The sequence below is a fragment of the Coturnix japonica genome, chromosome 10, assembly GCF_054131305.1.
Source record: "Coturnix japonica strain WE chromosome 10, WE-NBRP24, whole genome shotgun sequence".
NCBI classification, from domain to species: Eukaryota; Metazoa; Chordata; class Aves; order Galliformes; family Phasianidae; genus Coturnix; species Coturnix japonica.
In genome coordinates this window covers 29,442,808-29,465,892 of record NC_140672.1, presented here as the reverse complement: position 1 = coordinate 29,465,892, position 23,085 = coordinate 29,442,808, and the positions used below count along the sequence as shown (strand labels likewise).

Below are 23,085 nucleotides of genomic sequence, written 5' to 3'. Positions count from 1 at the left end.
GGTCAGCCAGAATTTCTGCATGTTCTATAGCCATTCCTACATGTTGAAAACACTGCACTGTGCTTAAGCTTCAGCATATGTTCCAGTAAGCACAGTTCCATTAATTCTAGGGAATTGGGTGAATTAAGCATAGATCTGAAGGCTGCCTTTGCCCAGTGCAGAGATGGAAGGACTAATGTAGATTTGACTTGATATTTTCCCTTCTAGGATGGGAAGGAGCTCCGTCAAAGTAAAAAAGTGGGCATTACTTCCCAGGGAAATAAGAGAAGTCTCATTATTCACAGGTGGTGAACTCTCATTTTCTCTCTCAGTCTGCAACCAGGTTGGGTTGCTGTTTCAGTACAGGCTGTTTTATGCAGGAACTCTGCTCCTGAGGTTAATCCAAGTTGTATCCAGGCCGTTCAGAAGGAAAGGGAAATAGCAGCACAGAAATATGGTCTGATTCTGACACAAATAAGTGCAGACCTGGACAGTTAAAAAGGATTGTGTGATGTTCAAGGGATTTTGAAGCAAAGATGTCCCCTTGGTAAGATTTGTGGCTGACATTCCCCATACACTGTGGGCACACAAGCTAAGGAGAGGCTAGTGATGAGCATGCAGAGAAGCCAATGATTCAGACAGGTTTGTAGTGACACGACATTGTAGAGTTCTGTCTATTTCTCCTTGGCATAGTTTGGAAAATAAAGATGAGTTGATTGGTGGTAACCAATATGGCTTCCTCAAGGTCAAGCCATGCCTGACAAACTTGGTGGCCTTTCATGATGGAGTAACAGCATCAGTGGATAATGGGAGAGCAACTGACATCATCTACTTGGACTTGTGCAGAGCATTTGATCCCATCCTGCATGACATCCTGGTCACCAAACTGGAGAAAAATGGTTTTGATGGATGGACCAGTTGCAGGATAGGGAACTGTCTGGATGGTCACACTCAGAGAGCTGCAGTCAATAGCTCAGTGTCCAGGTGGAGGGTGGTGTTGGGACCAGTGTTATTTAACATTTTTGTAGGCAACATGGACAGTGGAATCAAATGCAGCCTCAGCATGTTTGCAGATGACACCAAGCTGAGCGGTGCTGTTGATGTGCTAGAGGGAAGGGATGCTACCCAGAGGGACCTGGACAGGCTGGAGAGGTGGGCCCTTGGCAGCCTCATGAACTTGAGTGTGGCCAAGTCCAAGGCCCTGCACCTGGGTCAGGGCAATCCCAAGCACAGGCACAGGCTTAGAGGAGAATGATTTGAGAGAAGCCTTGACCCTGAGGAGAAGAGTTGGTCTGGAGGGAGGTGTCCCTGCCTATAGCAGAGGGACTGGAACTAAATGACCTTAAAGATTCAGTCCGTTCTATTGTTTTTCTACCCTTAATTTTACTTAAAATGTTTCAGAATAAATGAGATTCTGGTTTCCATGAAAACTGTTTGCAGGGAGCTCCACTGTAGCTAGTAAGTCTATCTTTTAGTTCAAGGGCAATAATGCACTGACTGTGTTGAAGAGAGGAATGACTCAGGAATGGATGATGGTTTAGAATAAAACATAATCCTACTTATTTTCTATGCAAATATGTGTAAGGAAAAGATGCTGCACTCAGTTCTGGAAATACCCTGACAAATATATCTCTACTGTTTCACAGCTGGAGATATCAAGATTGTTAAAGCACTGGAAGATGTGGAAGTGAATGAATATGGGAGTGCATCTTTTGTCTGAGATTTCACACGATGAGGTTCAGAGCCAGTGGTACAAAGATGACAACAAGCTGAAGGCTGATGACAACATCAGAATGCGGCAAGATGGTAGGGTGTAAGAGGGAGATCTTTCTCCTGAGTGGAGGGTGGGTTGGAGATCAAGCATATAAGACATGTGAAATGAAGTGAAGAAGGTTCAAAAGGGAGTTCCCCTTTTGTTTTGGGACTGAGGTTAGGGTGGAACAAGTGACATGGTGGGATGCTTAGTGTGGGAAGTGTGATGCTATCCCACCATCCCACACTGCCAGGAGCAGGTAGGAAATGAGTGCAGTTATTTCCAAAGTGGGGGTGACCAGGGCAGTCAGTTCACCTCTCCAAAGAGGTTTTGTCTGACAGTGAGTGTGATCCTTCTGTATCAGGTACTTTGAAGGTGACGGCGGCCACATTTGGTCAGTCCTTGTAGAAGCCATGTTTAGATTACACTTTGGTGGGGATGTGGACGTGGGGGAATGGGTGGTTTCATTGACATGAGAGAACAGGCAGTGATGCTGTGAAACCAGATGGATGATGCTCAGCCTGGCCATGTGCCTCAGAGCTCTTTGCTCAAGGAAGCAAAGTGTAGTTGTGGGTTTGCTCTCAAGAGCACAGTTTGGTAGGGATGAGTTGGTGGTTGGACTAGATGACCTTAGTGGTCTTTTCCAGCCTTAGTGACTCTGTGGTTCTCTGCTTCAGGAAAGACCTACTCGCTGACTTACACACGTGTCCAAGTCAAGGATGCCGCAGAAATAAAATCTGTTGCAGAAAAGGCAGAATCTCGTGAATCTTGTGCCCATCTTACAGTTAAAGGTAATTATAATTCTGATGACGATTTTGATTAAATTATCTTATGTTATAAACAAGCTAACATCCTTTGCTTTAATGTCAATGAAGTTAAACACCACCAGGACCTTTCACAGAAAAAAAAACTCCTACCTACCTACCTTTGTGCCCACAAAATCTCCAGCTTGTCTTTTGGGATTTACTTTTGCTAAGTAAAACAGATTATTTTCTTAGGAGGTTGATTTTCTACCTTTAGTCTTCAGATTTGTGTTTGAATGTTGAGGGATAAAAACATAGCTTGACTTTTTCTTCATTTTCTCTGTATGTTTGAAAAGAGCACAGGGTTTTTTTTTTTTAATATATACAATGTTAGGTATATATATGATGTTAAGTGTGATAAAGAAAAGGGAGACATTTGAGTTAGCACACTACTCAAGAGTTCAGTCCCCACCTTTGCCACTGTTACAATTATAAGGGCAAGAAAATCCTGGAAAATGAATTTCTCCTAAGTAGAGTCATTACATTTGAGCTACAGAGACCTTTACTAGGAGAAAACTTGTTGTTCAGAGCTAAGTTGCTGTATTTATCCAAAGTAATTATCAATGTCCGTGTTTCATTGAACCTCTTTTCCATTTCGTAATGCGAGGATTTTGATAGCGGTATGGGAAGGTCATGGTTTGATTTGGATGTTGGACTGGGAATCAGAAGATCTGGGCTCTCTTCAGGTTGTCAGTCTTATTGTCTGACTTCTTAACAACATTCCTTTCTTTCTATTATTTTTAATGACGTTTTAAGGCATTTTGAGCTGATAGGTGTAGTGTTCTTTTGCAGTAATGCTGACGTGAGTAAGTAGGGTGATAATGTAAGGGTTTTTTACATTCCTTCTAAATCTCTGCTTTCTCTTGTTCCATCCTTCTTAAAGAGCAATCCGTTAATCTAGTAAAGGAGCTGTGTGATGAGGATGTGACTGAGCCTGAAGAAGCCAAATTTGAATGCGAGATATCCATTCCTTCTGTGAAACCTCCCAAGTGGTATCTACGTGGGGAAGTCTTACAGGCTGGCAGAAACTTGATTATGCAGCAAGAAGGCACCATCCACCAGCTGACCATACCGAAAACCACCACTGATATGACAGGCACCATTCAGTTCTCAATTGGCAAATCAAAATCCACAGCCAATCTGCTTGTCAGAGGTAACATATCCAGGCTTGGTTTACATCATGAAGATGAAGAATTAATTAACGTACAGCCTTCCTTCACTGGGGTCTTTGAAATATTGTGTGTGTGTCTGGAGGGTCTGCTCCATTTCCAGTTCAAAGTCGTTGGACAGTAAATGAGACAGCTGCATCTCAGTAAAAGATCTGTTTGAATAGCTGTGATGTGCTTACTATTCAGATCTACAGAGCTGAGGTTTTGTCCTTGGCTATAGCAAAGAAGTCAAATCAGGTGAAATTAATTGTATTTCAGAACTAGACAAGTTGAAGTTTGGTAGCACATAAGTTTGATGCCATTTGTCATTGATTTCATCTGAAAGAAACATCCAGGCTTTTTATCTGCTGTTGTCCCCAGCGTAAGATTATCCATTCACATCCTAAAGCACTTGTTATATTTTCAACTCACACTTATTTGAGTAAAAGCCTCAACTGGGAGCAATTTAATAAGCACAGAACAAGAGCTGGACCTTGCATTTGGTAGATAATATACAGTATTACTTTATAGAAATGTAGTCAATGGCATTCCCTATAGACAATCGTTTGTTTTATCTTTAGAGTGGTTCAAAGAACCAATGTGAATATGAAATGAAATGGAATGGAATACACGCAAGAGACTTTCCTCTTCTTCCAATTGTCCTCATCCTTTCTTTTCTTCCACCCCTGCTTTGCAGATTACCATATACAAATCACCAGGAATTTGGAGGACAAGACAGGTTTGGAACATCATTCTGTCATCCTGTCCTGTGACTTCAGGCCTTCTCCAAAAATTGTGAAATGGTTCAAAGGCCACACACCCATCGAGCCCTCTGAGAAGTACAAGATCAAGAGGGATAAGCATTCAGCAGGGCTCAAGATTCTGAAGCTGAAGCCCGATGATGCTGGTGTGTACAAGTGCAAGGCAGGAATTGCAGAGACTGAGGCCACGCTGACAGCTGAAGGTATGAGCAGGGAGGGTGGCCTCTTCCATATCCTATTTCACCTCAGATTTCTCTTCTTGGGGTTGATTTCTGCCGTTCTCTCCTGCTAACTTTATAAATGTATAATCTTCACTGTGAAGAATACACAAAGATCATCTAGTCCAACCATTCTACCACATCCCAGTATGATTTATAGTAACAGTGGTAACAGTTCACCTTGTTTCCCCACAGCCCGCAATGTAGAAGTAACGAAGCACCTGCAGGATGTGGAAATTGAAGAAGAGAGCTCTGCTGTCTTCTCCTGCGAGCTGTCCCATGATGACAAGGACGTGGAATGGTTCCTGAATGGCAACCTCCTTTACACCAACAATTACAATGACATCAAGAACGTTGGCAATTGCTGCACACTGACAATGAAGCAGGTTACGCCTGGGGATGCTGGCACAGTGACAGTGAAGTCAGACAAGGTGTCAGAAAGCGCGCGCCTGAAGGTGATAGGTGGGTCTGATTATACCCCTCCTGGATGTAAGAGATGCTAAGGAGCTCCAGTTCATTCTATTGTGCAGCAGTCCTGCTTCTAAAGCTGACCTCTCTGGGGTGACAAGTCATCAGAGGCTTTCTTCCAGTGGAAGGTTCCATTGCAGCAGATATCAAGGAAGGAGGATGGATTTGGTGTCCTGCCAAAGCATTCCATTGCTTTTTATCATCATTTTACTTAACACAAGGAGAGTTACAAGAGCAATTTCTATTACTGCTTCAGTAACATGCAGTGTCAATGCTGTTGTCTCCAAGGATCTATGACTGCAGGGAGAGATCATTCAATGTGTTTTTTGCCTCTGGAATGACTAATGACCAGGCTGTGAGCAACCCAATCTAGCTGTGAATGTCCCTTTTTATTGCAGGGGAGCTGGGCTAGATGGCCTTTAAGGGTCTCTTCCAATTCTAAGGATACTGTATTACTGCAATTTAGGGCAGTGATGTCTGGAAAATTCCCATTGCTTTTGATGTAAATGTATCTCATTTTGCCATGAAAATCACCAAACACATCAAGAATGTCCTGGAAATGTTTCCTTTCTGAACATCCCTAAAATGGAGAAATGGTTTGAACACCAGTAGGGGTAGGATGGTAACAAATTAGCTAATAGAAACATTTAATTTCCTGTCATAGGCAAACCCCTTTTTCTCACGCAGCATCCTAGAGTTGTCCTCTCTGTTTGGTTTTTCCCTCTGTACCTCATTGAATCTTCATTGTGCTCCATGGACTGAGCTGCTCTCCTTGTAGTTCTTCCAGAGCAAACCAAGAGATTCATGTCTCTATTTTTTTATAGCTTTCTGGTAATTCTGAGTGGAGAATGTCTTAGAGAATACATCAGTAAGGAATGCAGCCATGTTCTGCAAATCCTGAGTTACCAGTACTGCTACTCACGTCAGTCACAAATGCCTTTTCTCCATATAAACCTCATACTAACCTATCTCTTATCTTCCAGAGCTGAATATTGGCATTACCAAACAGCTGTAAAGCACTGAAATCCAGGAGGGAGAAGACTGTACTTTTGAATGCATTCTGTCCCATGAAAGCACTGATGAGTTCAAGTGGACACTGAATGGAAGCAGAGTGGAAAGGGGTGGGCGATTTAAAGCTTCTAACGTGGGTTGGAAATATACTCTCATTATCAAAAGTTTGACTCCTACTGACGCTGGGGAAGTCGTTTTTTACTGCCCGTGGTCTAACCTCCAAAGCCTCTCTGTCTGTGAAAGGTAATGAGATGGGAGAGATTCTGGGGTCTGATTCCTTCAACTGTCTTCTGATAAGATTGTCGTGAGAGCTAACTCATAATATGGTTAAAGTGAATAGCAACCTTCTACTTGAACCTCGAAGCACTGAGAATTTCTCTTAAAAATAAGTAAAAGGAGGCAACATTTTACACAAATGTGAGAACTACCCAAAGCACTGGGGTAGTGTTGGAAATGGGCATCTCACTACACCTTGTTCCGTTAACAGTAAATCAGGAATGATCTGTTGAGGGAACTGTGGGGGCAAATATCCTCTAAGTATAAGCTGAAGGGATGGCCTTCACATCATCTAGCTGTACAAAAAATTCCTATCAAGAACATGTGCATCTGAGAGCATCATCCGAGGCTCCCAGTGTGATGAGTGGAGAGAAGAGGCAGTTTTCAATCATCCTCAATGGGGAAGATTTAAGAGAGAATAAATGCTGCCTAGAATTCTATTGTCTGTACTTTGCAGATTACTGCTGGCTGTAGGATGGCCTCTGTTGCAAGTGCCTCTCTAACTTATCTCCAGCATGTAGATGCATGTATTTTGAGAGAGGCATCCTACCATAAGTGAATGTTACTCAAAAAGCAATGTTTTCTTTCAGAAAAACCTACTGAGGTAACAAAACAGCTGGAGGATAAGACATCAGCCTGAGCAGTGAGCTGTCGACAACAGATGTGAACATCAGGTGGTACAAGGATGGCAAAGCAATCAGAAAAAGCCATAAGTACGACTTGCAGCAGGAGGGAAGTGGGGCCATTCTGATCATCCATGACTCTACTGCCAAGGACAGTGGGGAGTACCCCTGTGAGACAGAGGACTCCATAACAAAAGCCAGGGTCACTGTGCAAGGTGAGTTGAAAAGCACACTGGGGATGGCATGTAGAGAAGTCGAGGTAAATATCTGCAGCCTGTGGGTGATGTTTTTCTCTTCTGTTTCCTTGAGCAGGATCAATTCTTAGTTTTCAGAAAATATGATGGATTAAAATCTTTTCCTTAAAATAATCTGGAAACTGAATGATTCCCCAGTGTGATGTGGATCTGGGCAGCCTGGTCTGGTGGTTGGTGACCCCTTGGAGGGGGTTTGAAACTAGATGATCTTTGAGGTCCTTTTCTACTCAGGCCACTCTATGATTCTGTGATCATTCTATGATTCTATGATCTTGGGTGTTAGTGAGCCAAGAAAAGATGGCAATCTGAATTAGTCTATATTGAATATGTGTAATCCAAACTATATGCAGTTTATCAGATGAGATCCTACCAGCGCATGTATAATGGTATTGAACTTTCCAGATATCTACTGGAATTATCAAACCTATGTAAATGGGTGGACTCTGTGGTCTTCTTAGACTCTTTGCATCTCTATGTGATATTCTGAAATGAGGGCAAAGGAGATTCAGGACACCTCTGTATGCTTGGGACTTGTTGGGGTAACAAATCCCTTTGTCCTACACCCTCATCCTTTTTTTTTTCCTTCCAGAAAAACCTAATTACTTTATCAAGGAACTTTCAGATGTGAAAATTGAAGAAGGTGGAAGTGCACTTTTTACATGTCAGAGCGAGAAAGCCGCATCCTTCGTCATATGGAGGAAAGGCATTGCTGAGCTCAGGCCTGGCAGGAAATACAAGAGGGCACAGAAAGGACGAGACCTGCAGCTGTGCATAAAAAATCTGGAGAAAAGTGACAGTGACGTGTACACCTGTGACATTGGTGATGCCCAGTCCAGAGCCAAGCTGGTTGTACAAGGTATGTGTGAGAGCCATATGACTGCGCATCCTGTTTCTCCACTACCAAGACATTATCCTGGTAGAATTTGTACATTTATGGCAGGTCTTTGGGGCTGCAGCTGTCTGGCCTGAATAGCGGTTCACAAGCCATGCACAGAGCAAGCTGCACGGAAAGGGAAAGAACTACTGACTAGAGCAGTGCCATTGAGAACTTTATGTATCATTTAAAAACCAAAAATGCTGATGTACGGTGAGGCTGGTGACCCAGAAATCAGTGTGAACTTTCTATCTCTGATAGTGTCCACCAAGGCTTTATATTTCTGTGGTTGAGATGTGCCAGGCCACTTAATCCACACAGTCCAGTATACTCTATTGTCCCTTTCCCCCCCCTGGCTGGGGGCAGGGCCCCTCTATTGTTTACCTCGGTGGCTTGCAGCAACTGGAACTCTCCCCTTCTTGGAAGAGTTCACCTTGGTAGTTGTTTCACCTTGTAATTCTTCCACTCATGCCTGAAGTGCAGAAGTGGATGAATTACACCACCTCTTCATGTCCTCCCCATGACTACAGAGGAAAAGCAACAAGGCAAGACGTGTAGTCTCATCGTTGATTCGAGGTGACTTATCATCGTCATTTGCTTGAATACGAGGACGTCTCTTTTTAATGGTTGAGATTTTCGATGATACAGGTCGAGAGGAACTCATGTTGTTTAGCTTTCTCAATAGGCGATCGTGGAAATCCTGGTTTCCATCATCTTGTACCACCGTGGATTCATCTACATCAGGCACATTAGCCAATTTGTCAATAATATCATTTTGTGTTCCCTCCATTTTGTTTAATCTTTCCACAATTTTGACAATGGCTGAAGTATACAGATTAACTTCTGTAGCGCTTATAAATAATTCAAGTTCCTGAAGTCTGCCAATTAGTTCATTCACAAAGGGTTTCCTGTCCCCTTTGCCATATACTAATGCAAGTGCACTGGCATGCTTTTCTGGAGCTGCTTTTGTAAAGTCACGCCACATTTGTCGTGGAACGCGGACTGCTTCAGGATCATGTAATTGGTTTGGATCGTTACGATTGAACTTGGGGCTGTATAGCATTTCCACCAGAGCACTTTCTATCAAAGATTGGATACCTTTCTCTATATCAGTCCATTTCTTTCTCTCAGGCTCCAAGTCCCGTTTAAAGGGGAATCTATCTCTTACCGCTATCAACATCCGCTTCCAGAAGGTGTAGGACCGATTTTGGCATGTGCCAATACCTCTGTCCACACGCGAGTCCCTGGAAATGCTACCCAGTTGGCGAGCTTCACTGCCATCAAGCCATGCACTGTTGGCACCATTGTCCCAGCAGCAAAGTAACCAAGTGACCATATTTTCTTTTGGCTAACATGTGAAATCCTTTCTTAGATCTCGAATTTCACTCAGTTTAAAAGATCGATCAATAATGATCGTTATACTTTGCTCACCTTTTGCTCTATCAAGCGTCCCAGGTGTTGATGGTGGCAACTGTGTTGATGAGGCTGCCCCATCTAGAAGTTTGGACTCGAGAAATTCTCGTAAAGAAAATCTAGCTTTTGGCTCCTCTTCAGACTCTGACCCCGACCCTTGTGTTATTTCCTCCAGGTAACCCTCCTTCTTTTTCCTCTCTCCTAACTTCCTCTGCTCCTCTAAATTCTTCTGCTCCTCTAACATCTTCTTATTCCCCTCAGACATCCTCTGCTCCTCCAACTTCATCTGCTCCTGAAACTTCTTCTGCTCCTCTAACATCTTCTTATACTGCTCTAACATCCTCTGCTCCTCTAACTTCTTCTGGTCCTCTGACTCCCCCTGCTCTCCTGAGTCCCCTTGCTCTCCTGAGTCCTGCTCTCCTAACTCCCTCCGCTCTTCTAACTCCTTCTGCATTTTCTCTAACTGAGTTGAAAATTGTTTTATTTTTCGCCCTCTTACAGGGGCAACCAACATTGTATCTGGTGCCCCTGGTAGTTGGTCAAGGTGTGGTACATACGGTTCAGACTTGGGGATGTTCCCCTTGGACTGGAGGGTGCATTGCTTGGATCGGAGGAGATCGCGCTCGAACTCCAGGGTGTCGAACTCAGCCCTGAGGGCGTTGTACTTGGACTGAATTGTGTCGAACCCGGACTCGAGCGCGTTGTGTTTGAACTGGAGAGTGTTGCGCTTTTTTTGTTTTGTCTTTCGCCCTCTAACAGGGGCAACCAACATTGTATCTGGTGTCCCCGATGGTTGGTCCAATCGGACTACATGTGCCCCCGGTGGCTGGTCAAATTGGACTACATGCGCCCCCAATGGCTGGCCAAATTGGACTACATGTGACCCTGGTAGTTGGTTAAATACATTCAGCTCACCCCGGAGGGCACATAGCTGGTCTCGGAGAGCGTTCCGCTCGAACTGGACAGCACCGAACTCAGTCTGGAGGCTGTCGTAGTTGGACTGAAGAGTGTTGTACCCGAACCGGAGGACGTTATGCTCGGACTGGAGAGTGTCGAGTTTGGATTGGATACTCTCTTGGCCCTGAGACTCTCTCTCTCAACCTCAAAATCTTCCCTCTCAGGAATGGTATTGAATAAGGCCCGATAAGCATTAGCTAGGCCCCAAGTCATTTGTGCCTCCTTAGATCTGCCTGAGCCACAACATTCCTGTCTCAAATATGCAGTCAAACTCTCAGGATTCTTTAAGTGTTCAGGAGTAAAGCTCCATGACACTAAAGATGTCTGTCCTCTAAAAGTCTCTCCAAAGTTTCTCCACACTCCCTGCCACTCAGTATTCTCTGACTCTAAGGAAGACTTCCTCCTGATGTTATAAATCCAGATACTGAGTGAGATCACTACAATAACCAACAGCAAATTGAGGGAGATTAATACGATTGACACTGTGGTCCACTGGGACAACTGGTCAGTCGAAGACTGCTTAAAAGATGCAAAGAAAAAAGGAAAAGCACGCTCAAAAACCACCATTTCCGTACTATTGGTTGCATTAGTTGCATTAGTTGCTCCCTCTGGAGCTGCATGCAAATACCAAATAAGCGTTGCTAACCATGCTTTCAATCTATTATACATTCCTATAACTTCATAGGAAAAATAGGCTAGCTTAAACATGGTCCAATATGTTTGGAGCATCGTAAAAGAGGAATTAATGAAATGCAGTACCTTATAAAGCACACTTAGTAGAGGGAACTTTTTTTTTTTTTTTTTTTTTTTTTCAATAGAGAGGGAAAAAAAGTAAAAAAAAAACAAAAAACCAAAGCTCAGCAGTGTTTATAAAATAAACCGGAGTATTGGCAGTCCGCCTGGACTTTCAAGGTCAAGCTCACAGGTGCAGAATCGCAAACCTAAGATAGCTCCTTAACAGGAAAAAAAACTTGTAGCTCTGTTAAAAGCTAAAAGAGCAACAGAAGAAAACACAGAAAAACAGCAACTCAATTTGCCCGCATTCTCCACCAAAATCTGTCACGGTTTGAACTAAAAATCCACCTGCGTCCGTGACAGGGGCCGTGGGCCCCGCAGGGGCCCCAGGCCGAAATGAAAAAGTTAATTAGGAAAAGAAAACAGCAGCAACGATCTAAGGAGGCACACTTATTTACTAAATGCTATATCGAAATACCGGATAACACAATATAATACAATATAATTGAAAATTGAAAATTGAGCTAACAAATCAAGCAAAATAGGAGAGAGAATGAGTCCCGTAACCGAGAGGCCTACTGTGAATCTAGGCGAACGGCTGAAGGCTCCCACACACTCCCCTGAACGCCAGAACTCGAAAGACGTCAGTCTGTTCTGCGACCGAGTTAATATAGAGTCCAGGTCCCGTGACCCATCGTGTTGTTCCCTGGGAGATGTAGTCTTCTTCTGTAAGTTGCAGATTAAGTAAAATTATTCATGCTTTATATGATGTTATGATGTGGAATACTGATAGCAAAATTACAAAATTATTAAACCATGACACCCTGGTATTTTTCTTTTTTTTTTCTTAAATATTTTCCTTTTTTTTTTCTTAAATATTTTCCTTTTTACTATTTAAATGTTATGGGCACATCTTATAGAAACACAAGGCTGTTTACAAAGAAGTGCATGCTGTGTTGCTGTATGATGAGCAAGATACATCTATTCTTCATCTAGCAGGAATAGTTGCTGAGCCTTAAGAACAGTTTCAGAAAGCTTTGGGAATTAGGGCGTTTTCCTTGTTTCTGCAACACAAAATGAAAATTTACGCTGTATACAAAGAAAAGGGGAGTCCGAACTTGTACGTTAAATTTGAAGGAGATCAATCTGGGGTAATATTTAAAAAAAAAAAAAAAAAAAAGAGGGAGTGTGGTCATCAAATACTATAAAATATATTAGCTGTTACTAGAATGCCACTTATCTTCCCCCCATACGAATCACTGTCATGTTGTATGTGAATTTGTGAGGTGGGTTTTGAAGCTGAAATTAAAAACTTCTTGTATGGCTGTCTTCATAGTGGCTATCCAGACTATCTGTAGAAATAACAGCTATTATGTAGTCAGCTATTCACCAGTTTTAACTGATTATAAATTACGTTTCAGGGTGGAGAACATAGCATAGTGCCTGACACCTGTGTTGATCCTGAGGGCATTCTTGATTCTGTGCATTATGATGTCATGGATATTAAAGAGCAAGCTGAGGCAGCACATAGTTCGATTGTATCCCTGGGGGACCCGAAGGAAGATACTGGCTGGTTTGAAAAGCAGCTGGAGAAAACTAACTTTGAACTGATGGAGACCAAAGAAGAGCTACCAGAGAAAAACACCAAACTACTTAAAACTGAAGAAGAGCTGATGCAGAAGAACAAAGGTGAGTTATGCGATGTGAAAGGTAGAAGACAGAAATAGTTCATTAATCTAAAAGAGAAATAACCAGTTTGAGTAGGAATTAGAGGAGATGTTCTACCTTTGGAACCATAGCCTGTAGATAAGTGATAGTTTGTTCCTTGTGTATATATTCAGGTTCAGCAATTCCACGGGTTTTGGTTATTTCTTTTCTTTTTTCCCCCCTCTCCTTTAAACTGCAACTAGCAGCTTTACGCTTTCGTAAGTATGGGGTTAAATGTCTATATCTTGATTTTTACTTTTATATTGTAATCTCTACTCTTCTTTATGTCTTGTTGATGCAATGTTTTCGTTCCAAGAAATATAGAAAACTTTTGAATCATTCCCAATAAGTGAAGACCACATGCAAATTAATTAATCTGTTCAAAAGCTACCTAAACATTAGAATATCTGGAAAAATTGATTACTTAATAAACTATCTATTGGCTACTTATGTAATACAACCTTTTCTGTGTGTTACAGACTTTGAAATGCAGATGATTAAATTGGATGAGTCTGTTGAGCAACTTAAAGAAGCAACTGAAGTAACTTTATCAAGAAGATGTTGTGTAAAATTGTTTTAATACCAACTTGTGGTAGCTTAAAATGCTATTCCAGTAGGCTCCATTAATAGATTTCTTACCGAGCTTAGCTTAACTGAATTTGCCTTTAATGCATTGTGTAATTCAGCTACTTAACACTACATTAGAAACTGATGACTGAATTTTTTTTATTTTTTATTTCCAAGAAAATGAATGCACAAAATGAAAGGATTCGAGAGCTAATGGACATCGTGGTGCAGAAAGATGACATTATTACAGAGCTACAAGACTTAAAATCTCATTTAGAAGAAAAAGTAAAAGATTATGTGAGTTTTACACATCTCCGTATCCTTATACAAAAAAAGGAAAACACTAATTCTATGCTTGTAATCAACACATTTTTGGAAAACTGATTTTCTGTATGTAGCTGGTACTCGCTTGAAATTGTAAACAATTCAAATTTATCTGAAGGTAGTTGTTGTTAACACAAACAACAAAAATATCAGTGTGTTCCACTAACTCCTGCCTCACACTCCTACATCAAAGGAAGAGCAACAGTAAAAGTATGTTGAGTAGAGTTGGAAGTACGAGTATGAATGGTCAGGATATCTCCACATTCTATGCAGTCCATAAAACTTTATCCTGACTAATGTACTGCGAGCTACTGAATATGTGAAGACTAGCTTGATTAAGTATGTGTGCATACCACTTCTGGTGGTTTTTGTTCATTTTTTGATGTTTGGTAGCCTGAAGTAGCTCTGAAAACATTTATAGTTAATTCTGTCACTCAGATCTCTAACCTTGTAAGCTTAGCAACTTGACCCTTCTTAGTCTTTGACTGTCTGCATCACTGCAACTTAGTATTTCCATGGTACTAAAGCTGACTGTGATGAGTAGTCATGTCCTCACCTATTACTTCTTCCAAGAACAAGGCTCCAACTCTATCTGTGAGATTGTGTGGCCTGAACACTTCTGAGGCTTTTCTTTTCATAAGCTACTAAAGATGAATAATCAGTCCTTGGCAGTGCCAGCATGGCTTAACAATCGTCATCTTGTAAGTAAGGAAGCTTCACTTGTGGTCAAGGACATCTAAAATATGCGTGACAGAGCTGACTAAGCTTTAAGGTTGGATTATATCTGTCACGATGAAAGTGATTTTAGCAGCTTAGCAGAAGTGTGATGTGATGAACTTGTATGAGAGCTGACCATTTGCTCTTTGACCATGTTTGTAATTTTGTTGACTTCTTGGAAACAGGAAATTCTTTGATAAACTGGTAAACTCTTGATTGTGTGCAAGTCTTTTACTTTGTAACCTGCTAGGCTCTTGCTTTCCCTTGTATACTCTACCAAGTATTGCACTTGTCATTATCTGAAGGTGTACTTGTTCTGTCTGCTATTGAGATTTGTAACTGATGTCTATAGAGTCACCGGGTAAATATTTTAGCTGTATGGTTTTGTGTAAATATTTGCCTACAGAAGATTACTGAGACTTAAGTGCTCCTTTTGTTAAGCTTCAATGTAACTGATCTTATATCAATACAGGAAAAGACTACCTACCATTTAACTACCATTAAGCAGAACCGGCAGAAGAGAACACTAATAAAGGAACTGAAAGCAGCCAATTTTCAGTGCTTTCAGTTAAAGCACTGAAACAAGAGAAAACTGAGTTGGAAGTGGGAAGAAAGCACAGTACTGACGAGGATAAGCCTACTGTGGAAGAGCCACCTCCAAAGAAAGGTACAGTTTCTTCCATCCTTGAACAGGGTGTCTTCCAAAACAATAAATTGCTTCCTATTCCGGATAGGAAGCAAAAGGCTGTGAAGCGCGTACCTTATGGTATAAGGAGAAAAGCCACTGTGTTAAACTGTAAATAGAAGTAACTGTTATGTAAATATCCCTTTTACAGAAGGTCCTATGTTGTTCATTTTGAATGCTTAAGAATAAAAGGTTTTTGCATTATTTTTTTCCTTTTTGCTGCTTTTTCCTCATCTGTTGATGCACTTGCAGATTTGGTAATAGTTTTAAAGCAGTTTCTTTAGGATTGTTTCAACTGCTGTTGCTGATCTTCTGAGTAGCATCAGCTGCTCAAGTGCTTTTTTTTGTTTGTTTGTTTTGTTTTTCCTGAAGCAACTATCAAAATTGTTGACGACCTGCCAATTGCTCGCTCATGGGCAATATTTGAGCAAAATGGTTTGGATAAGCTCTGATGCATTTAACTTCACTTCTGGGCACAGCTGAGCATCAGTGTTCCTAGAATTACGGAAGGCATATACAATGTAGAAGGGAAAATCTAAAACTTAGCTGTAGTCCCTTCCTTTCTTGTATTCCTCTTGCAAAATATGTGCAAGGGAGAAAGTCAAGGCCTTCTTTGGATGAGATGCTGTTCTTGGATGATTTGTCCCTGCTGCCTTTATTTGGCATAAATATTGAATCCTAATGTGACCACTGAATGGCATCACGCATATGCATCTTACCAGAGACTGAGGGAGGGATGTGGACTCCTCCATACTCCAAATAGTAGTGGGTTTGTTCTAATCATATGACCAAAGCTCTCATTTAAGAATTGCAGACAAGAAGGTTGAAGAGTTAAGTAGCAAAGAAGCAAATCTGATTCAAGAAGTTATGCAGCTGAAAAACAGCTTGGAGCAGATGAAACGCTCTCTTCGGGAAAAGGAAAAGAGTGAAATGGAGAAAGTGTAACGTATAGAATCGTAAGTAACCACTGAGTTAACTTAGAGCCCTTTGAGAATGAACTAGAGTTAAAAATAGTTAATGGGAACATCCCTTCGACTTAATGCATCTGCATGCTTATCAATGGCCAAACTACTACTTTAGGATGCTTTGGTATGCTACTTGAGTTCCAAGGGAAAACAGGAGTGTGCAAGGAAATAAAGAATAATATGGGGATATCTGGTGGTTTTGTTGTACATCCCTCAGAATAGCATCTGAATAATTTATTGCTTCAGCATCTGATTATGAGAAGCAAGCTGAAATTCAAAAGTAATTGTTTAAATCTTGTCACTGGTCTGGATAGATTTGAGAGTCTATTGACAAATAGAAACCAACAGGCAGGGCATGGATTAAGCTGTAATTGCTGTTTCCATGAGATGTGTAACAGTAATGTTCTTTGTGTCTTTATTTTTTAACATAAGGCTAGAAAATATTCTTTCTGAGAGTTCTGCCCTTGTACTGAATTTGAAAAAAGATTTGCAGAGGAAAGAAGAAGAGTATGCAGATCTAAAAGACAAACATTCTGATGCCGAGAAACAAATTCAGCAAGTACAAAGCGAGGTTTGTAGTCAACTGAGATATTTTTTTCTGTAAGATTATGCTTGGCTTTCAGCTGTTAAAACTTCTCAAACTTTAACTATGAAGCTGGAAATTTCACACTAGTGTGGCTAGCAGCAAATCTTAGGTAAAGTTGCCATTGAAGCTCTAGAGGGGACCAGAAGTTAAAACATGGTTTCACATAGATAATGAACAGAGGAAAGTAAAGTTGGTTAGTAGTCTGGAATAAGGTTTGTGAAGAGAATAGCTAATCTGCCTCTGGAGGGGACTTGTTATTATCTCTACGTTACTGGTGACTTGCCATTGGTATCCGTGGTAACTCCAAAGCCTAAAACCTAAGTCTTGTGAAAAAACGCTGATAACTGGGAAGAAGAATGCTATTTACTTGAAGAGAAATAGACTAATTTCCAGAGGCTCTTTAATATAAGCATGTATATTTTTTTTCTTCAATTTCAGCTTCAGTGATGTTAATAGTTAAAATTTAATTATTAGACAAGAAGATATATTAAAACCCATTTTGCAGGATCTTAGTCTGAAAGTTTACTGGGTGTGCTTGGGGTGGAAAATTGAAGCTTAAAAATGAATTCATGTCTTCCTTGGTAACCTTGCACTTGCTGTCGTTTTCCTACTCAGCACTTGTTTGTGAATTCCTCTTTATTTAACAAAGAAGTATCTGGCCAGGTTGGATTACAGAAGTCTTTTAATTAACCGTGAGCTGTGCTTACATTACAGGTGTCCACGATGCGTTCTGTGGAAACAAAAAAACACGACATAGAAAACACCAAATAGGAAAGAAAACCATAGAACTGCAAAGGAAAAAAAATAACACAGCAAAGCAAAGCACAGATGACAAAAAACAACAAGGAAAACACACCTCCCTGACATGACATCTTGCCTCCTGAGCAGGTCACAGTGTCCCTCACTCAGATGTAGAGCAGGGAGGAAGATGATATCCCATGTGTTCCTTGCTGCGCACTCCCATCTAAAAGGTCCATATGCTCCTTGGGAAGCACAATGCCACCTGGGGAAAAGAGAAAGCAGGAACAGGACATGCAGGCGGCTATCACCCAGCAGAAGGCCAGATCCTTCCATCTGTTATCCGCTCCTCTTTTTAGTCCTAACAGGGCCCCGAGGATACAGAAATAGCAGTGCTCAGCAGAAGGACTTGGAGAAGGACCGGTAGAAACTGTCGGGAGGACAACTGGCATCGTGTGGACACAAACAGGCTGTTGGTGCAAGGAAGGAAACAGCACCTGAGCATTTCACCAGACAGGTTCCCTCTTCTCGGTCTTCCTGCAAAGATACAAGGATAAAAACCTCATTTCCTCTGAGCAACAATTGGAAACAAGACCAGAAAATTATTCATTCAAAGGCACTTTTAGGAGATGTATAACAGAGTCCTTCCCAGTTACACGAGCTTACACTGTGGCCTTTGGAGAAACAAGCTGCCTTTGTGGTCCTGAGGGTTCCTTTTTGTCATCTGTTGGGCACAGCAAGAGAGCTTTTCTTGTACAAATCTATGCCCTGTGTACCTTTCTCCATCCCAAAACCTAGAGTTGCGGTGCAGACACTGGATGCTGACCAGAGCAGTAAAAGAACAGAAGAGGGGAAAAGCAGATACAGGTAAGACACCTAAAAGAAAGGAAAAGTGCAGAAGAGAAGGAAGGATACGGTTAAGAACAAAGGACAGAAGATGGAAAGTGCTATAGAGGATTGGACTGGACATGAGCAGATCAGAGCTACACCAAGGTGTGGCTTCTCCCTGTGTCCCTGTCCACCACTGGCAACATCCCCCAATGACAGGGATGCTGCTGCTCCAGCAGCTGATGGGGTTGTGGTCTGGGGTTACGTTCTATGCAGAGCCTCCACAACCTGCTACAGACCCCCAGTTCCCTGCCACTTCTTTTTTTTCCAGGTGTCTGCACACAAGGAACAGGTGTTCCCCATGCCCTGCATGCTGGTAATTAGTGTGGGCAATTACTGTGTGGGAATTGGGGGAGGGAAATTCAGGGGTGGGATAGTGAGGAGGAATTGGAGGGGGCTGGGAAATTGTTTGGGTGGGATTGTAGAGATCAGATATGACTGCTAGGATGGGGGATATTTGGTTGGAAATACTGTCATTTCTATTACTCATTGCTTTGTATAAGTTATTAAATGCTTTATGTTCCCTCTGCTACATCTCTGCTTGCAGTCATTTGTGCAGTGACAAAGGTCCTCAGCTCTACATGCCCACCTCCAGGGTAGGATGGAGCACCACAGATGGCAGTGTTCCACAGCTGCCACCAGCAGCCCCAGCTCGTCCCTCCACACCTGAGGTGTGAGTGGCTGTGAGAGGAATGTCTCTGTGGAAGTGCAGCTCATTCCTCCCCTCTGATGGGAGCAGAAGGCATCTGCATTTCCCTCATGGCTCTTATTTCCTGTGTTACTGTGGGAAATGAGCTGAGCCACTGTGCCTCTCTACTATGGCAAGCTCTGCAGCTCTGCCACTGTCTTTATACTCAGCTGTTCCTGTGTGTAATGCTCCACACTTGGACCCTGCAGAGCCCAAAGGCCTCCTTGGCTGCTGTTACTCACCTGGACATTGAGGGTGCTGTGTCTCCAGTCTTGGAACTGCAGTCAACAAACACAAATGTGAAAGAAATAAGAAAGGATTCTTTCATTTCACAGGCTTTCATCTCCATTGAAAGATGTTCTGCTGTGCAGCACAGCTGGGAGCATTTCATATGTGCAAAAAAGGGGGATAGGCCCTGGCTGTGCCCGGCCCCCTTCCGGCCCAGGCCCCAAAGCAGCCCCGACTGTGCTGGGTTCCCCTCTCACCTGGGCCCTGCAGTGGCCTCAGCTGTGCCTGGTCCCCCTCTGCTCTGGGCCCTGAGCTGGCCCCAGCTGTGCCTGGTCCTCCTCCATCCTGGGCCCCAAGGCCCTGCCTCTGCCTGCTCCCCCTCTGCTCTGGGCCCTGAGCTGGCCCTAACTGTGCCAGGCCCCCCTCTGGCACAGGCCCTGCCTCAAGCCCCGCCCCCTGTGGGCAGCAGTGCTAGTGCCTGTTGGTTTTGCTCTCTTCCCTCTTCTTTCCCTGTTCTCTTCACAAATGCTTTCAGATCCCCCAGGATGACGGGCACTGACACTGCTGCCTTCTTCCTGCACAAACTTTCTGGGCAGCTCAGCTTTTTCTACAGAGCAGCGTGCCTTTGGAAGTGCTTGGAGGATGTAAACTAACAGCAAGAGAACACTGAGCTCTTCTGGGTCTTTCTAGACATGGCAAAGGGACAGGAGAGAGTGCTCAGCCTCGAGTGGTTGCTTGTATGCAGAAATCACAGTTGTCAACATCTGTGCTGTTTTGCTGTAGGCAGTAGTGTGTGACAAGAAGCCTACAATTATCAATTTAGTGAACGTAATTAATTGTAACAGTTCCCCTTTCTTCTTCACTTGACACTTGGGTTATGGAGTTCTCCTATGCTATGTGCCGGTGTAATACCTCTGAGCCACAGCACTGTTGCGTTTAGCAAAGCTCATGGCAACAGGCTTTGGACAACCTCAGAGCTACGTAGATGATGAGAAGATATCCGATGATAGGAGAGAAAATGAACAAGCTCCAAGGTAAGTGTTGTTTTTTCCTTCTAGTCAGCACGCCATCGCTAAATCTTCCATGCTGTGACTTTTATCTTGATAGTGATGATCCCTTAACCTCACACCTTTAGCACAGCACTTTCTGTGGAGATTCCCACCAGTGACAAAGTATTAGTGCCGCTTTTCTGCCTGTTTCTTTTTTGTCTGTATTTTCCAGAATGTGGGTATTTCTTTCATTGCCCACAAACACTGCCCAGTGCAGGAGGAGGCAGGGACAAGAGTCAGGAGCAAGGGCAGAATAGTTTCTCTGTTAGTGAATGGAATGCCAATGTTTTCTGCATATGGACTTGCCATAGTGCTTCTTACAAGGCCTAACAGTGGGATGAAATGTGCCCTGAAGCAGGTGTGCTTGCAGGAAGGCAAAAGAGAATTGCAGATAATGCTAAGGGGGGTCACTAAGATGATCAGAGGGCTGGAGCACCTTTCCTATGAGAACAGGTTGAGGGAACTTGGCTTGTTGTGCTTGGAAAAGAAAAGGCTCCAGGGAGACCTCACTGTGGCCTTCTAGTATTTGAAAGGAGCGTATAAACAGGCAGGGGAATGCCTGTTTACGAGGGTGGATAGTGATAGAACAAGGGGGAATGCTTTAAAAGTGATATGGGGACGTTTAGGTTGGATATTAGGTTGATGTTTTTCACACAGAGGGTGGTAACGCACTGGAACAGGTTGCCCAGGGAGGTTGTGGATGCTCCATCCCTGGAGGCATTCCAGGCCAGGCTGGATGTGGCTCTGGGCAGCCTGGTCTGCTGGTTGGAGACCCTGCACACTGTGGTGTTTTCAACCCAGGCTATTCTATGAGTCTATGGCTGTACAATTGTATCAGACCTCAGGGAAGTCACGTGGAAGAGACAAGCCTTTGAAATTAAGCTTGATTCGCTTTGCCCCTCATACACCTGATCACTGCATCCCTTACTTGGCAAATGGTCTTTCTGTGGGGTGTAGATGAGGAAAGGGGAGGAGGAAAATAAAGCAGCTGCTTTGTCTTAGAGCTCTTGTTTCGTTGGGGTCTGGCCATATTTTCTGAAACTAAAAGATGATGTGTGAAAGAAGGACAGGGAAAGGCACAAGGAGGTTTTGGTTTTGGTGCTGACTCCAGCTCGCTGCTTGCTGCTGGGAAAGGCACACTTAGCTCCAAGGAAGGATGCATGCGTGGAAATCCAGTGGCCAGGGGCAAGGGGTACCCAGCAATAGAGGGCAACAAGAGCTGGGGTGATTTGCTTTTAAACTGCAGCCAGTGAAGTCCTGTCCCATTGGATCTGACATATGTCTCCCCATTCCCTTCCAGTTGGTGCAGAGATGGCATGAGAGGGACGCAATGGGGATGGACCGTCCTTACTGCCACGCAAAAGTGAGTTTCTCTTCTGGCTGTAAAACAGGGCCTTTCTTTAGTGGGGGCTGGACACAGGCTAACAGGACAATACTGTTACTGACATCAGTGAAATCAACACACCATCTCTTGTTTTAGGGACGGAATGGTGCTGGGCAAAGGGGGAAACAGAAAGCCCACGCAGGTAAGAACCTCTTGTGAGCTGTGGTGTGGGTACTTGCCTCTAAATAGAGCTGCATGAAGGGGTGCGTGTGTGATGGAAGAGTGAAGTCCACTGCAGATCTGTGCTGACTGCAGAAATGGCACCATGCTCTAGCAACAAAAAGGCAAATGGTAGGAACTACACTTGAAGAGTGGAAGTTGGTGGTTGGCTGCGCTCAAATCTTCCTCCCAGGAGATGCTCTTCAAGTGTTTCTTGTTCCTTTCTGCCAGAAGCTGACACAAGCAGAGAAGAGAAGGTTGCGGGGTGACCTCACTGCAGCCTTTCAATACCTGAAGGGAACTTACTCCCAGGAGGGGAGTAAACTCTTCGAAAGGGCTGACAATAGCAGGACTAGGGGAAATGGTTTTAAGTTAAAAGAGGGAAGATTTAGGTTGGATGTTAGGGGGAAGTTGTTTACTAGGAGAGTGGTTAGGTCCTGGAACAGGCTGCCCAGGGAGGTTGTGGATGCCCCGTCCTTGGAGGTGTTCAAGGCCAGGTTGGACAGGGCCCTTGGCAACCTGATCTAGTAAATGTGTATGTTTGGTGGCCCTGCTAGGCAGGGGGGTTGGAACTACATGATCCTTGAAATCCCTTCCAACCCGGGTCATTCTGTGATTCTGTGACAGCAAAGTTGGAGGACAACTGGCAGAGCAATTGCTTTACCAGCTTTTCTGAAGTGTATTTTGACCTTAACAAAGTGTATGGGAAACTGTTGATCACAGCCTTCTGATTGACCACCTGAGGCAAGCAATGAGTCAGCTGCAGGAGCACAGGTGAAGGTAATTCAGCTGTTCTACTGGAAGGGGTGGAGCTTGGCTCCAACTCTCCCAGATCTCATGTAAGGGCTGACCAGCACTAAGGAAGGATTTCTTTCTCTGGTGATTTTTTTTTTTTTTTTTGGACTTTACTGTGGACCTTCAGTGTTGGTGAGCATTCTCCCTTTATCCTTCTATCATATTAATCATTTGTATGAAGTATCTGTATACCCTATGTTTACATTTACATTACATTACCTATTGGCTGTTGGAGTGTTCAGTTGTATATCTGTATGCAAAGGGTCAAAACTAAAACAATGCATGTTTTATGTCTGCTCTTAGCAGCTTGGAAGGAACCAGGCTAGACCTTG

At 43.1% G+C, this 23,085-nt stretch overlaps 1 protein-coding gene and 3 long non-coding RNA genes across 4 annotated transcripts; 3 read left to right on the top strand and 1 right to left on the bottom strand.

Moving 5' to 3' along the window:
- The first annotated feature begins 2,043 nt into the window (after window positions 1-2,043).
- On the top strand, window positions 2,044-4,563 carry LOC146759619 (uncharacterized). The gene is made up of 3 exons (XR_014932499.1): window positions 2,044-2,523; window positions 3,419-3,688; window positions 4,381-4,563. It is a non-coding gene; the product is annotated as an uncharacterized LOC146759619 (long non-coding RNA).
- Window positions 4,564-11,244: 6,681 nt separating this feature from the next.
- Window positions 11,245-13,560, top strand: LOC146759618 (uncharacterized). Its single transcript, XM_085510440.1, has 3 exons — window positions 11,245-11,268; window positions 12,695-12,962; window positions 13,460-13,560. Exons 1-3 carry the CDS (start codon window positions 11,245-11,247, stop codon window positions 13,558-13,560), a joined length of 393 nt encoding a protein of 130 aa, XP_085366566.1.
- Window positions 13,561-13,638: 78 nt separating this feature from the next.
- Window positions 13,639-18,982, top strand: LOC146759617 (uncharacterized). The gene is made up of 5 exons (XR_014932497.1): window positions 13,639-13,844; window positions 15,061-15,255; window positions 16,080-16,229; window positions 16,671-16,809; window positions 17,539-18,982. It is a non-coding gene; the product is annotated as an uncharacterized LOC146759617 (long non-coding RNA).
- On the bottom strand, window positions 18,013-19,758 carry LOC146759616 (uncharacterized). Its single transcript, XR_014932498.1, has 3 exons — window positions 19,624-19,758; window positions 19,381-19,416; window positions 18,013-18,099 (listed from the first exon to the last, which is right to left on the bottom strand). It is a non-coding gene; the product is annotated as an uncharacterized LOC146759616 (long non-coding RNA).
- Between the last annotated feature and the right edge of the window lie 3,327 nt (window positions 19,759-23,085).

Bases quoted from the DNA above. Each gene is read 5' to 3' on its own strand.
- LOC146759618 (XM_085510440.1), top strand. From the start codon at position 11,245: ATGGTCCAATATGTTTGGAGCATC. The intron at 11,269-12,694 runs GTAAAAGAGGAA...ATTACGTTTCAG, and splicing joins TCCAATATGTTTGGAGCATC to GGTGGAGAACATAGCATAGT. The intron at 12,963-13,459 runs GTGAGTTATGCG...TGTGTGTTACAG, and splicing joins GCTGATGCAGAAGAACAAAG to ACTTTGAAATGCAGATGATT.